This window comes from Buteo buteo, chromosome 12 (genome assembly GCF_964188355.1).
Source record: "Buteo buteo chromosome 12, bButBut1.hap1.1, whole genome shotgun sequence".
Lineage (NCBI taxonomy): Eukaryota > Metazoa > Chordata > Aves > Accipitriformes > Accipitridae > Buteo > Buteo buteo.
This window is the reverse complement of record NC_134182.1, coordinates 7,285,023-7,301,611: the sequence shown is the minus strand read 5'-3', so window position 1 is coordinate 7,301,611 and position 16,589 is coordinate 7,285,023. Positions and strand designations below refer to the sequence as shown.

General features: G+C 37.9%; 1 protein-coding gene across 1 annotated transcript in view; it reads left to right on the top strand.

The window, feature by feature from the left end:
* Positions 1-16,321, top strand: part of CNIH3 (cornichon family AMPA receptor auxiliary protein 3) — a 52,308-nt gene extending 35,987 nt beyond the window's left edge. Inside the window, 4 exon segments of the mRNA XM_075042558.1 lie at positions 8,370-8,429; positions 10,466-10,578; positions 13,084-13,227; positions 15,201-16,321. Coding sequence (XP_074898659.1) covers positions 8,370-8,429; positions 10,466-10,578; positions 13,084-13,227; positions 15,201-15,228 — 345 coding nt within the window. The 3' untranslated portion in view covers positions 15,229-16,321.
* Positions 16,322-16,589: the final 268 nt, after the last annotated feature.

The following is a 16,589-nucleotide window of genomic DNA, read 5'->3' as shown; positions in this document are numbered from 1 at the left end:
CAGTGCAATACAGAAGCTTGCACCCAAGCAGGCATTGCTGTGTATAAAATAATTTAAGTAAATACTATGTATTTTTAAGTAAATACTATGTATTTTTAAAATTATTTTTATAATCTCAAGTGCCTTTTTTTTTTTTATTCTTTGCACTGCAGTTTCGTTTAGTGGTTCAAAACAGAGTTGGTTTATATCAAAAAACTTTCCGAATGTCCCTGGATTTAGGAAGGGTTTGACTTCAAGTTTGACATTCATGCTTATCATTCATCTCTAAGATTGAACAACAACAAAAGCAGCTGTGATCACCCTCTGTGGGCACTCTCAGTCTTTCCTTGACATTGACAGCTTGGAGCAATCTCTGTTTATTGCTCTGAGATGAGAAATGTATTGATATTCAAGCATAAAACCATGTGGAATAGGCCTGGACTTAGATTTGGATTTGAAGTACTTATAATTTAGACACCATTTAGATAAAAACTGTGTAGTGTATTGTTGGTGGTTATGACCAGATATGTCTCAATTTGTGTGGAAATCTCCTGGTGAAACTCAGGAGAAATCACAAAGGTCAAACTGAATAGAATGAGGGGAGGAAATACAAGTTTTTGATTAGGCAATTCAACACATGCCTTCATAGCACTTCACTTGAGGTAGTAATGCTTTACTCCTTGGAAAATCATCATCTTCTTCCCTTTGAGTTTAGCCATTACTGGGAGAGGACTGTGTCATGAAGGAAGGTGGCTGGTACATATTTCCAAGAAGTCAGGGTGCCTTTTGATTGGATTTTATCAGATAGTTTTATCAAGATCTGAACTTTCTATTAACTGGCCTGATAAACAATATGAAACAGTTGTTCAGTAATCCTTTTTTTTAGAGGTTTAAACGTATGATCTGTTATTGGGACTACAGTGATATTCTGAATTAACATCATATGAAAACTCTTCACGTTTTAAAGTTGCCTTCAGTAATTTCAAAAGGGTGGTTTCAGGCTGTTCTATTTCTCTTCTTTCTGGAAGAAAATATAATACAGGAGCAAATCTTCTTTTGTTGTCTTTAGGTGGATATTCTGCTGTCTTACCTTTGTCTTGCCCTTTGAATTTTGCAATTTTTTTTTTTAATTTCCGTAGTTGGATACTTTGATCTTTTAAAGGCCCCTGTTGTGCTTCAGTCAGAGGTATTTTTCAGCAAGACTTGGCTCTCCTTTTCTGTTACGTTTTCATTAGTGTTTGTGTTACAGCAATGCTTTCAGACTTGGCTAAAAAAATAAAGGCTTATTGTGCCAGGTGCTACAAAAAACACCAACAAAATGAAGAGCATTTGTTTACACTCACAAGACATGTACACAACAGGAAAGGAAAGGTTGCGCGGGTAATCTGATGATAGAAATCTTGTTTTCAGACAGCTACTGCGTTTTCTTGTTAGCAGGCATAGTCTGAATCTGATTTTTAATTGAAGCTAAACATTTGTTTGCTGTTTTCAAGGGCTCTGATGGTTCATTGAGTTAATAATTGGATATAGTCTTTAATTTCTACAGCAGCTGTTCAAATCCAGCCCAGTCTGGAGTCAGACAAACTACTGTAGTCCAATTGATGGCTGTTGGGAGTAAAATTATCTTGTGTCGTATGCTTAGAGACTTGTGATGCTTGCTCTACTGCAATACTAATAAACATAGACAGTATGATGAGGTACATCTCTGTCAACATCATAGGGAGTATGAGCTACACCCCCCTGCTATACATATGCACACATAATTAGCTCCTAAGCTGCCTCAGAAGAAATTCTAGAGTTTGCATGCAGGCACTGGAATAAAGGATATTGCTGTTTCTAAAGCATTAATTAGATCTGCATATTTGGTAGGATGTAAGGATGTAATGCTGTATGCATTCTGTCAGCTAGGACTTGGACTGTCATTACAACATCTTTCATAAAACTAAATTCATTTAATTTCTCTTTTGTTTGAAGCAACCTAGGACTTTTTAAAGTACATTAGACTCTGAGCATGTGTGAAAGACATAAACTGCTAAGTGTATACTTCAGTACTCAGTACTTATTTGAAAGATACAGCTAAACTGCTATTGGATGATAAAGCCAACTTTCATCTGGCCTTCAGAATGGTTCTGACAAGGTATTTTTATATTAGGAACAAGTAACTTTAAGGATAAAATTTGAAGTTAGCTAAAAATGTACTAGTACACAGTTTTTAGTTTATGTTTAACTTATGGATGAGTTCTTTTTAGATAATTTTGGTACAGCATCTCTTGTTAGTCAAAAGAGGCATGAGATAAAGCAGGGCTGTCCTTAGGTTGTACAAGCGAAAGAAAGAAGAGCGTAGCTTAACAGGGGAAGTGGGGATACAGGAAAGGCAAGTAAAATATTTTTAACTGAAGTATTATACACTTGCATTAGTTCTGTGTTGGTTTAATTGTCTTCTGCAGCTTGCCTAAAAGAGGATGGAGTTAACATATTGATAGTGATTCACACTTGGTAGAGATTTTGCTTGTATCTGGAAACGTGAGGGACATAATGATTTTCCCCGAATCTTGCAATAAATTTGCAGTCTAGACAAAACTTAGGCCTTCAGTACTTCTGTTGCTGAGCTGCCTTTTCCTCTTTTGCACTCTCATAGGAAATTCACTACAGGTCATCTAAAAGCTTCTCTCCTTCCTTCTCTTAAGTCTTTTCTGCCTACCCTTTTGTTACATTTATTATCTATGATGTGTGGAATGTGATAAAATGGGGCTGTGCCCTATTTCATCGGAAAGAGTGAAACTTGACACAGTAGCTATTTTGCAGAACTGACAGTAGAATTGGGACCAAAGAGCTGGCAGGATTTATACCTTCTGCACTAATAATCCCATAAATGTTGCTTGACTAGAGATAGTGCATCTCTTCTTCACACATTTTATTGTAAATATATCGGGGTCTTATTTACTAGAAGGATATTACTATTGCAATAAAAATATTGAACATAATCCCTTTCGTCCTTTCCTTGTATACAGTACCGTATCTGGAAAGAAAGTCCTTAAAATAGGACTTAAGAACTTAGAGGAAGTACAGTATTTCTGGCAGGCAATTCATTCACTACTGATGCTCATTTATTATGTGCATTGTGCCAGCACTATTTTTAGTAAAATTTAAAAGTTCCTGAATTCAGCACTTTTCAAAAGTTAGAACATAACAACTGTTACTTTCAGCAGTCATTACCTAAGGATGTCTGTGTGTTTACCTAAGGATACTGAAAAGATATATCCTGCTGTGACTGCACAGGTATTCAAAGCAGGGGTAGCTCATAAGGGGGAAAGCTACAAAACTATTGTAACAGTGAAGAGTTCAAACTTGTGACTCAGTCAAAGTTTGATCCTTACCCTCCCCCCCCCTTTTATTCTAACGAGGAAGGATGATTCGCTAGTGTGATGCCTGATGGAAATTGAAATGTCCTTTGAAGGGTGATACATATGGTTATTCATAATATTATTACTCATTAAAATATTTATGTATAAAACTATTTCAGGTTAACCAACTGTATTTTGCTGTTAATCTCATCTTTTAAATGTTTATTCAATAATCAAAGTGGCAAACAAAGTATCACCCTGTAATAGATGACCTCTTGCTTTACAATTCAGCTTCTACCAGTACTGTTCTGGAGGATATGTAAACATATGTCCTTACACTATCAGAACATCACAAGTAACAGCAGAATAAGGCTGAAGATGCAGCAAAAATGTACATGAGTAACTGTTGCCTGTAAGTACTCCTGAGAGCAGTATGCTTCTCAGCTGCTTGGGGTAATGTAATTTATGCATCTGTTCCTCAGAGCTGTGCTGAAGATATTGACAAAATTTGACTTGCTAATGGACTGTGTTTGCTCTAATTTGGTAGGCAATAAAGTAAATATTTGCATTTTAATAAAACTAAAGAAATTGGGGTTAAATCTAATGTCACTGTTATGTTTAGCAGAATGTTCATTGTGGATTTAAGTCAGGATCAGACCCTGTAAAGTCACAATGCAATTACAAAAAGCAATATAATACCTAAAAATAGAGTGCAATGATTTTACATCATACCTGTTTGTGGATGAAAATTGTTTCTGCTGGGAGTTAAATGTCCTACCTTGCATTTAGATGCTGATGTTTTCAATAAAGCAGGGCAGGGATTGTCTTTACCATGTCTGCGCTGTACCAAATCTGCTTCCTCACACTGACAGTCTTTACATGCCAGATACAGAAACAGCCCTTTAGTGAACACTTAGTTTTCAGCATTTATGAAACTGTCAGTCTTAGGCAGACCCCTGGGAGAAGGCCTGAGGGCCCTTCCTGTGCCGTGCAGATGGCTGAACTTCATTTTAATGATCACTGAGATGTTCTGCATTCATAGACCTGCCTGTGAAATGAGAGGCTGGTTTTCTAGATCCTAACAAACAGCCGTGGTACTAATTGTCATTCTCACCAGTATTGGGCAAGCAGACAAAGATGGCATGAGCTCTTAGAATAACCCAGCTATGGGGTGTCCTGGCTGGTTGTGTCTGAAACACAATAGTGAGCTAGGGCAAGACAGCGTTTGTTACCCTGTTTCGTGTCAGTGTTGTGAAAATTAGAGAAGTTCACACTCCAGGGTTGCTAACCCAGCTTCTGTTACTGGTTCTGAATTAACGTTAAAAGAAGAAAGGTTGTGAAGATATCTCCTACCCCCTGCTGAGTGGAAAAGAACAGTTCGCAGAGGAGATACACTTGTAAGATCACAGCACATCTGCCTTAATGACGTGCCTTGCAAGGACGGGGCCCTTTTTGAATTGTGCTGGTGCCCTGCAGGCCTTAAGAGTGGAGAAGTCTTTTTTTTAATCTGTTTCATAACCTCTTTACCTGTTGGCTGTTATGACCTCCCGTAGGCTCTCCAATATAGAAATATTTATAGATATTCTTGATTAATGTCCCATAAAGACCTGATCTTGCTCTGTCACTCTTGTTAAAGTTATTTGTATTATGACAAAGCTTAAATATTCTAGTCATAAACTAGCTGCAGTGGAATCTATAGATTTTGAATATAATTATCCCCATGTTGCAGAAGACAAAAATGAGACAATGAGAAGTGAAATGATAGGCCTAAATATAGACATGTTTAGTAGCTGAGATGGAAAGAGCATCCAGAAATCCTGTATTTTAATATTAGATCTGGTACTGTGTTACAGATGGTTATGGAGTGCTTTGTGAGAATGATAATTAGGTTCTTTGTGTTATTCATTTCATTGTCTGGTATTTGTGCTGTGGAGTGACTTATGTTCACATCCACTTAATACTGTTTAAAGAAATTCCAGTAGTGCATTAGAATAATGAAATTACCTTTACAAAGCACTGGCTTTGTGCTGCTTTGCTTCATTGTGGTCCGGAAAGGTGGAGGGGTGAAAACACAGATGTTGTATCCTTTCTTTTATTTGTGCTCTGCATTTGCTCCATAACATTGAGTCTTGCATGCGTGCACCATTGCTCTCCCCCAGATAAAATGAAAAGCTATGTATGTGAACTGAGTATGTTCAACTGCAGGTTGTTCTTTTCATAATCTGGAATCCATTTTCCAAACGTTTTCTTTTCAGCTAGTTGCATACATCTACACAGCAAACTGCTAAATACTTCTAGAGGTTTGCATAACATGGTTTTGAATTACTTAAAATGCTTTGGTTATAGGTTTGTGTTATAACAATTCTAACTATGCAACTGAATTTCTAAATGATTGCTAAAAGCGACTAGAGAACAGAGCTTGTAGACACACAAGCAAGTGTGGATTTTAAGAGAATTGAAGGAAATTGAACCTAAAAATTTGGACTGAAAACCTTAGTATATTTATTGTGGCAGCATTGTATTGGTCTCTAGGGCAGCCTTTCAGAGGAGATTTTGGAAGTCAAGTAACTCAAATAATTTAAAGTAGATTAGAAAGATACACTAGAAAATATAAATGGGAAGCCTTCCTGTATTTCAACAGTAAATTTAATGCGTTTCATGTGTTTGATCAATGCAAGCAGTATGTTTAAAACTGTTGCAAATGTTAAGATGTATGGTCTGTGTGTTTAAGTTATACACAGTTGACCCTACTTCCTTGGTTTGTGCAACAGCAGGAGCAAACAGATATGATTTGTTTCAGTGTATGTACATTCCACATACATGCACAGTCTGGGCTAATAATGCACATGCTACTGGTATTTTTCTGTGTGTTTCTGCTTTCTTTTTTTCACTTGCTTGCACTACACTTCTGACTTTTGTGGTCTGTGTTGTTCAGTTAGGAGAATTTCAGAGTCATTAAGTAATTGTCTTCCTTTGGTCTCACAATGTCGTTTCATTCAGCAACTGATACTTGCCGGTAACTCAGGTTAGCTCTGGCAGGCTCCTTTAGGGTGGGCTTTAAAGTGTAATTAAAATAACTCTTGTGTTCTGAAAACCTTGGGTACATCTTCATCCCCTCTTTTCCTGCTACCGATGAGGACCAATTCTACATGTCAGCTTTAGCAAGGGATATGGTGGAAAAAAGAAGCAAAGTGAGCACCATAGTGACAAACTGCAGCCATCCTTGTGGGAGTAGGTGCAGTGGCATTAACCACTGCAATAAAGCAGCATACATTTAGGTCAGGCCTAATTTGGGGCCCTGGAGTGATGCCATGCATGTGTGTTGTTTTCAGTTTCTTGTTGTTTTTACGTTGATGGATAAGGGCTTGTGTGTTTGTAATGTGAACAACTTGTTTCCACTTGGGAAATCACCAGAGCTCCTATGTTACATGAAGGAGACTCAGCCTCTACTTCCCTTCGGTTTTTTTCCTGCCTTCGGTGGGAGGAGAAGGCAGGCATTAAGAAGGGAAGCTATCTCAGCCTCTAGTAGCATAAAGAAGACTCTTGGAAACACTGGGAAGGGTAGAGTGTCTAATGGCTGGAGGTTTCTAGGTACAGTGTAAAATCCGTGGTGACACTATAGAGGCTGGCACGCACAGGTGGAAACTGATGTAGACTCAGAGTCTTTTGGGAGAAGAAACAGCAATTCTGTGAGAATTACTATTATTGTGTAGCACTCAGGAGTATTGGTCCTAAGCAAAGTGCTGGAAAGAAGCATAAGGTCTTGTCATTTCAGTGGCTTAACAGTGATTGGGAAAACAGTTTGATTCACTTGTTGCGGTTGATTTTCTAAGCATAAGAATTCAGTAGCACTGATGAAGGGAGATAACTATTCCTACTACAGTATCTTCCCAGTTTGGGTTTCTGTGAGGTATTTTATGTGCCCTGTTCACTGGTAAGACAAACTGTAACAGTCATTCCCTGTAAAAATATATGATGTTCTGTAAAAGCAAAATTACATTTGAGAAGGAGGTATCCATGTGTAAAAAACAGAATGAGGAGGAAAAGTATTGACAGGAAAAGATGGGTTTATCTTTTGTATAAGAACAACGGAAAATACTTATGAATTTGGAAACTGAATAAATGATTTAGGACTGAGCTTCCCGAGAGATGCCCTTCTGCAGCTGCAATCTACAGAGGTCTTTGTATTCCTATAAACACAAAGAAGCGGCTGACAGGTGCTTAGCTTCAGTGCTTGTTTTCCCATGCTTTAGTTCAGCCAAACCTAGATGTCTATACACAGCAAAGCCTGCCTTATTTTCTTTGGAATGAGAGGGGAAGAATCTATCTACATGTGCATGTATATGTGTACTACTTTGTATGAGGATGTATTGAATATTTATGATGAGATGGTAACGATACGAGTATGGTATCTACCTAAGATTTTATATTTTAAATGCAAATGATAGATTGTGAATAAGGATTTTGAGTATTTACTGATATGGATGTTAACTATATATATCAGAGCAAAACTTAGAAAGGGTACAGTAGGTTCTTTCCCTTGCTTATGTTATAGCAAAATATGTTTCTGATTAGCAGCATTTTGGTCTAGAGGCTGACTTCCTTTTCAGGCTTTCCTGTGGTTTTCCCCAGGTAAATGTCAGCCAGCAGAATTTCTGGTAATAAATTTGTAATGCCATTCATTACCTTTGGAGTCAATGTGACCAAGTTGCAGTCCTTAAGAATTGTGCTGCTTTGCCAGTTTCTCCTCCAGCTCTGTGTTCTGTAACCATCTCAAGACTTAAACTTGAGCTGTGTCAGAAAGCAGAGGTCACTATCTGAATATCAGGGTGTTCCTGGTTCAAAATAGAAGTATGCTGTTTATATACTAATGTGTTTACCATCTGACAGCTTCATATGCTCTCCCGGGAATGAATTAAAGATGTTAGTTTAATTCCTGTTGCGCAGCTGTCTGTATCACAGAAGTTACTATTGCATTTGAGTACCTCAGCAGGAACAACAAGGATTGACTGTTGCTTGTTTCTCAGGCAGCTTTCTTCTCTCCAGGAGCTGAATCTGATGTTTGCTAAAGTTGATTGAAAGTTTCCATTGGTTTCAGAGGACATTGTGTCAAACCGCAGAATGACTCTTGCAGCCAAGAACTGAGGCAGTGTTATTTTTTTTAGTTACTTAGTTATTCAGTTTGCTTTTCCTCACAAGCTTTGCTGTTAGTGCCTTTCTACACTTTACGCTTTCAATTCTCCCACCTCCTTTTAGATTTAGTCTCCTAGGTAAATCACCTGAATATGAACTGTAATTGGCTTTGCAGGCTGGGCTTTGTTTGCTTCTTTGCATGAATTCTCTTCAGAAACTGCGATCAGCACTGATCCTTTATTTATGTCCACAGGAAAATATCACTCCAAGAAGAGGGTGAAGAGATATAAATGACCCATTTGTTGTTCTATCAGAAGCATAGGTAGATTTAATTTACACCAGAAACTGTGACTGGAAATGAGTCTGTTTCTGAGAGTCCACTGCTTCCTTTGTTTCCTTTCTAGCTTCACAGGAGATTTTTTGTTTTGTTTTGTTTTTTAAGCTCTGCATAAATTTTCACCATGGGTTTCCTTCCCTGTTATTACCAGCCAGCCCACTGATCAGGCACCAGGGTTGTGTTCTTGCTATGTTTGTGGATTGTGTTGGAATCAGAAATCAAATATGTGATAATGAATGTAATATGCTTTTAAGTGTTGTGATGTTTAGTGGGTAGACGTACATCATGAAGACCTTTCTTGTCTGCAGTTTGTGATGAAGATGAATCATTCTTTGGAGAAAGGTTATAGTCATGTTGTAAATCACATTCTAAAAATGAAAAAAAAAAAAATCCAGCAGTGATAAATAACTACCATCTGGAATCTGAACTATATAATTGTATTATGATTTGTCATCCACATAAGATAAGCTTTTGAGAATGTTTAAGTTGAAGGCGTAGACACAGAGATATCCAAATGTGTTAACTACTTCAAGTAGTGAAGTTAAATGAAAGTAAAAAAATAAATGTTCCATGTGAGGTGGAAAGACTCCTAGAACCAAGAAGATGGAATTCATTGTAGCACAGCTGTATGGGAGTAGGTAGGCATTGGGAGTAGCTGCATAGTAGGTTTTACATGTTTTAAGAAGTAGGGCTCACTTTAATTATTTGACAGATAAAAATGAATTTACACTGAAAGAAGCCCCTCAAATGCTTTTCGTGATTTAACTGGTAGATGTAGCACCAAGATGCAGCAAGGGATGCAGATGAACTGTGTATGGGATTGTCTAGCTTTGAGAAATATATACTGCTGGAAATCAATCTCTTCTATGACTTGAAGAAAAGAAATAGAGATTTCTGAGAAAAGGCATTGGACGAAAACAAGAGAAGAAAGCAAGCTAAGAAATGGGAAAGCAGTGAAAAAAGCAAAATGCCTTTAGAAATAACTACTCTGAATCAACATCACATAGATTTCTGCTTCTGCCAGCTGCCCACTCACTTTCTCTTTTAATAGAAAGAATCATCTTGGATCTGAAACAACTAGTATGGGGAGCCATGGATTTACTAAGGAAGTGAGTTTCCTGTCTTAGTAGGTTTTAGCTTGCAACACTGACTTAGTAATGGATTTGATCTCTTTAGGGTGTATATATAACATATCAAAATGTTAGAAGCAGCCTTTTATTTTTCCAAGGATGCTCCTCCAATATAGAAGTGAAGCTTCAGTAGTAGCTTTATTATTTCCTTTCTGAATGTATCAGTAATGAAACTTAGTTCTTTAAGAACTCTTTAACAGTCATTCATTTAGTCTCACAATGCTTCTGTGAGGGAGGCAGTAATATAATCTACATTTTGTACACAGAAATCTAGAGCAGCAGCTAAGACAGTAAGTGATTTGTCCCATGCCGCTCAACAAGCACCTGGAGTACAGCCATGGTTAGAACCTGAACAAACCTGGCACTGCGTCTTGTGCTCGTTGCTCATAGCCAAAGCTGTCTGTCAACTGAGGTATGTCTAGGGACAGACACAGATACACAGGAGACTTGCAGAGATGGTTTGTTTTCCAAAAACTGCTTAGGTGACTAAAATTGAAGAGGTGTTTTACTGACATCTGTTATTTCTGTTCCTTTCTTTTTAGCTGGTGTTGCCGGAGTACTCTATCCATAGTCTTTTCTGCATAATGTTTTTGTGCGCTCAAGAGTGGCTCACACTGGGGTTAAATGTTCCTTTGCTTTTTTATCACTTCTGGAGGTAAGCCCATCTTTTATATGCTGACTGCTTGTTAGCCTTATTTACCAACTCAGCACACACGCAGATTGTATGAACTATGAAGTGCAGTGATAGGAGTATAAGCAGCTGAAACTTAACATTTCCAGAGAAAAAGTATATATTTTTCATGAATGTTTAGGATGGGTAAAGAAAACATATAATAATATAAATGTGGCTTTCAGTTCCTAACTTAAATCAATATTCCAAAGGGTGTCAGGATGCACTCACCACAACTGAATGAAAACTTTGAAATGAAATAGGCTGGAATCTGGAAGTGGAACTTGGTGAAGTTCTAAATATTTCACAGATAGGGAGTTGTAAGGCAGTTCATATCTGAAAGATCTTGGACCTATTAATTCAGCCCTAGCAAGGAAAACTTTCCATTGGAGTTGTGAAACAGACTGGGCAGGTTGACAGAATTTTGCTTCTCATCTTCTTTAGCAGCTCTATGCCTTTTTTTTCAGTATAAAATAAGTTGTTTCTAGCTGTAGAGTAGAGAATTTCTGTTCTGCAAAAGAAGTCTCTCTCAGAGACTCTTGGAGTAGAGATTGCAGTAGATGAAGAACTGTTGTCTTCACCCTGCCCATGTGAAAAAGCGGGGAGTGTTTCTGCTCTGGATCTCCACTGTGTGTTTATATTCACATTCACTGTGGGGCTTTCAGAGTTGATCACATAACACCTGCTGTTGAACAGCTTTAATGTTTTCTGGACAAGCAGTGCAGCTGCTGCTGCTGCATCGTCCTCTGCATTCTAGTGGAGGATCAGCCTTCTGTTTCCTCTGAAGATAACCAAGAGATATCAGTTTTTGTGGTTGTCAGTCTGGAGTCTTCACCAGTTCTGCATTTCCATAAAGTTTGTAAAAGCACAGATGATTTTTGTCTGTCAGGGTCTCTTTGTGTTACAAAGATATACGTGGTAGCAGATAGGTCCTGTTGCGAAGGAGCTTGAAGAATAGTTCTGTAAAGAAGGCAAAACCATTATCTCAACCAAGAACTAAAAAGTAGTAGCTGTCTTACACCATTTTCTGGAAAAGCTTGCTAGTAATGCAGAGTCATACGATAATGTATGTTATTCAGAAGTTAGAGTGCCAGTATAGTTTTCAGAAAGCTAAATGAAGTGAAGCTACAAGTGCTTTTCTTCCTATTGGTTAGGTGCAATAAAAATAATAATGGTTTATGGTGCTGTTTTACTAAGGGTTAACAAGCAAAGTGTGACAATAATACTGGTTTAAAAAGCTTTCAAAAACAAATTTAAAAATTTATATTTTATGTCCAAGATGAAAATGGTCAGACTCTAAATAATGATATCAACCTTTGGAGAGAACTTTTGATTGTCTTTGTTTCAATGATTTTCCATATGCCTTGCTACAATTACTCCATAATTCCTTCTGGTGTAACCACAGACAGGTTTGGGTTCATTGTGTAAAGTTCTGCACAAAACCTTGGGAAGATACTGTGTGATATCTTCATCCCAATGAAGATAATTAAGCAAGGTTTCACCTGTGGTCTCTGTAAAAGAATTTGTAATGTCATTAGAGATTGTGAGTGGATGTGACTAATGTTGGAAGGGAGGAAGGCAAAGTTACTGTGAGAATGTTTATTTTCAAACTTTACTGCTTGTCACTTGTTTGGGGTTTATCTATCTATCTATCTATCTGTCTGCTTATCTATCTGTAAGCAATCCCAGCAATCTTCAGTGTTTACATTTCTGTTTCAAAGCAACAGAAATAACAATATTTCATCCGGTTCGTGCTGATCTTAAAGCAGTTCATTAACTTTGTTGAGGACTTTTTTGGTTTGCTTTTGCTTTTTACTGCAAAGTACCTGAGACAAAAGCTCCTTTGCCAAAACAGTTCTTTTGTCAGGATTTTCTCAAACATCCAGTCATTGCTGAGAATAATTAGAAATTTCTCCTATGTAAGAAGAAAAAACATTTTCAAATTAAATTATTGGATGATAAATTTTTGAGCAGTGCTACATGTAGAAAACATTAGTCAGCCAGCTCTTATATTACTCCATATTGACTTTTTTCCTTTTCAGAGTTGGAGGAACTGAGCTATGAGTTGGTTGAGACTGTCACCTTTCATCATGTCTGAAATCAGTTGTGTAGATGCAGTTAAAACCCAGTAATCCTTCCTCCATGCTGTGATCACAAGCCACCACATATTGTCATTCACAATATGTAAGTTATTAGTGAGTAAGCCAGAAATAACTATATAGGAAGGGGGAATGTTTCAAGCTAAAGAATCAATAGAACACAGAAAGTCCACGTTCATGAATTGCTTGATTCTGTAAGAACGGTCTGCTTAGACTAGTGTCCTGATTTTAACAACGTCTGTAAATAGAGGCTTGAAAAAGAGAGGAAAATTCCTCCTATATCATGGAAGACAGTTGTCTTCTGAGCTGGTGATCAGGATGGTGTATATCTGCACATATTTAATACATAATATTACAGAGTCATTCCAGATGTCTTCTCCTGCTCTTTCAGGTATTTTCGCTGCCCAGCAGATAGTTCAGAGCTAGCATATGATCCACCTGCAGTCATGAATGCAGATACCTTGAGTTACTGTCAAAAAGAGGCCTGGTGTAAGCTAGCTTTCTATCTCCTTTCCTTCTTCTACTATCTGTACTGGTAAGTCTGGTCATTTCATTAAGGAAATAGTAGCTGCTTTTCATTTGACATGTGAAATTGTATTTAGGAATGACTGGAACCAATTGGCCCATTTCCTTAGTCTTTTAAAACTTCCAATCTTGATTCAGGGAAGCATGCCCGCTTACAGCAGCTGTATCTGCTGACACCTCAGTACAGAATATTAAGCATTTATCTAAGGCCTGAGCCAGGCCCCAAGGCCAAATCAAAAAAAAGTTTTTGCTCCTCTGCATAGACTCTTAGGAGGGGTGAAATAGCAAATGTTATGATAATGGCATTACATCAAATAAAAATGATAATGTTCTTATGATTCAAGACAATCATAAGAAAAATACTACATCTGCTGGTATAGTGGTGCTCAAGATGGTAAGTAAATGGGTAGGTAGATGGTGGCTACAGGCTCCCTTTCATGACAGGGTAAGCCTGTGTGTGATCCAAATGCCTAATTTGAGTACGTTCTTGAAGATACGCACCCAAGTTGTGTGTTGTTGCTCCTGCCCCTTTCAGCTGTCAGATGTCCTTAGTGCACAGTCACAAATACCCAGTGCAAGAATATGCAAGGATCATATTTAAGGTAAGGCCTTGGCAGAATCGCTGTGCTTTTAGTCACTCCTGTAATCACACCATAAAACTACTTGACACCAAAGGTTAACACACTTTAAATGGAGGTGATGTTTTATGATGCCTTTCTTCCACTCCTTCCATAATGTATTTGCATAGAGTGCCTCTTCAAGCCAGCCTTGCATGCAGTAATCCCTCTGTAAGGGAGGTTTGTATGCTGGTGGAAGAAGATAAATGTTATTTCTCCTTTGATTACTGGTCCGTTATCTGTTCTGTTGTTCCCCATATCTTGAGGAGTCATTGCTGCAGGTTGTTGTATCTCAATACTACTTTTAAATACTATTGAGAACAAAGTTTTCTGCCCACATGTGCATGTGTATGTGCCTGTGTCTTCATACATGAGAGAGAGAATGAAAGTAGAAGGGCCCAGACTCACAGAAGTTCAAAGGTGCCTAAGTCACACTAAGATGGATGGGGCATGAGAATCTGAGCAGGAGTTTAGCATCCAGCAGCTTTGTGGGTTTGGGCTGAGTGCCTTTGCCCATCACTCCTCTTCACGAGGCTGAGAGTAGAAAGCATGGCAGTTATGCTAGACAAGCTCTGTTGGTAGTGCAAGGAGAGATGGCAAGGCATGGCTGGAGAGAGAAGCATTTTAACCCCACATTTTTATGTTGGCTAAAAGACCCTGTCAAAGTCAGCTATGTAGTGTGGTCTAGCATTTCTGCTGGGACTCTACCGTTGTGCAGCTTCCTCTGAGCCCTGCTTCCTTCATTCTAAAATGTGGCCATAATCCAAAATCCACTGGCTGGTGCTAAATAAAATAGTATTAATTGCATTCAATTTTGCTGTGCTTTCCTGGGTATTGTCAGAATTAGAATTGCTTTAAAATGGAGCAATGGTAATATACTGTGATTTCTTCGCTTTTCAGAGTTGCATTTAATATGTATGGATTCACTCCAGCTGGTGTCTGCAATTTATGTTTCTTCTACTGCATGGAGTTTTTTCCAAAGGAAACAAAATAATGCAGTTTCATGGGAAACCTTGCCTGCCCTGCTGGGAGTTGCTGGCTGAAGTTCTAAAGATCAAACACGCTAAAGCAAAATGGTTTTGTTTCTTCACTGTTCAAATTCAGACATCAGACTGCACTTTAATAAGCTCAAACACAGCTTGTGGTGCAGTAGGATGTCAATAATGAATTTGTTATTTCTTGAGTGCTTTTTGATACCCATCTTGAATACACCATAATTAAGATGCTTTAGAGAGAAAGAATGCAAAGGAAAGCACAGGCTATTACAGTCAGACTTGAGGAACAGACAGTAAAGGGTTATAAAAATCAAAGTGCTGTGTATGCTTCAAAAGGATACTTTCATATTGTGTCTTTCTTTTACATTCAGTATGATCTACACTTTGGTGAGCTCTTAACTGAAAGATCATCATTAAAGACTGAAAACAACAAAGGCTGGAGGTACAAGGACAAGTGAGCCAAGTGATGCATGATTAAAAAAAAAAAGCAATGAGAGGAAAACTTTGAACCCAAGAAGTAAATAGAGTACATGAAAGAGAGACCCAGCAAGAAGAAGCAGAATACCATGGGAGAATGGCTGAGTTAACTGTTTATCTCCTGTTTCTCATTGTGTTGAAGTAAATTACTTTCAAAACCCAAACAAAACAAAACAAAAAAAAATGCAACAAGGTGGGCCAAGTTACACAACTGTTCACCTCTCCAAGGATAATGATGCTTAGTTTAGTGGATTCATTATAAACTGTAGTCCCTACTGTCTTCCAGGGAGCAAAGTTTCTTTTCTTAATGACTATTCTGGACTGAGGAAGCAGAAGGCAGTATCATCTTACACAGAAAGAACAGCTATACAACGCATCCTGAAAATGAGCACTGCCTGGAGTTCAGATAAGACGTGTGACTGTTCTGCAGGGATGTTCACATGACACTAATCAAAGAGAGATGTCAGATCTTGTGGAATTGCATCAGTGGTTTTTTTTTTCCACCTATAACAACAATAACAAAATAATTTGCAGTTGCACTGTTCTGTTTTCTAATGATATGCCATTCCTATAGGTCAACATCCAGTATATTTCTGTACTTTGTTTGTGGTGCACCAATAACATACAGTGATATGTATAAATACATTGGGTTTGACCTAATCATGCCAAGCACTTACCAGAATAGTATTCTTCTGACTGAAGAAAAAAAAAAAAGGGGGGGGGGGTGTAAAAGCTACATATATTAAGGAGGATTGTAACATAGGTATTATATTCATCACAATACTGGGTAACAAAATACTGGACCAGCTAATCGTGGTCTGTAATTCTGTTTTGCAGCTTTATTTCCACTGTCAAATTTAAACTGAAACAAATATACAAAAGGTTTTTGTCTTGTATGAGGTTTGTATTGAAAGATGTTCAGTTTTTCATAATTTAAATGTTTTTAAATTTTATCATATAATTCTCATTTAAATTCATATATGTGGGCTGTATATCTTTATATATATATGTATATACAAATACACATCTACATAAATACTCAGTCTATTTATATCTTAGGTTAATCTGTTTGATTGACAGGTCAAAGGCGTCAAGTGTCCAGAACTGCTGCTAAATATATTTCAGCACTGAACCTAGTGGACCAGGGCTGGTTCCCTCAAAGTCACTAAGGTATTTCAATGCAGGCACTGGTGCTCTGGGTAGTAGGCAAACCTGTAAGATCAAGACTAACACCAGCGCATGCACAGAGACCACTTGGATCTTGCATGGTGAATGAGCTAATA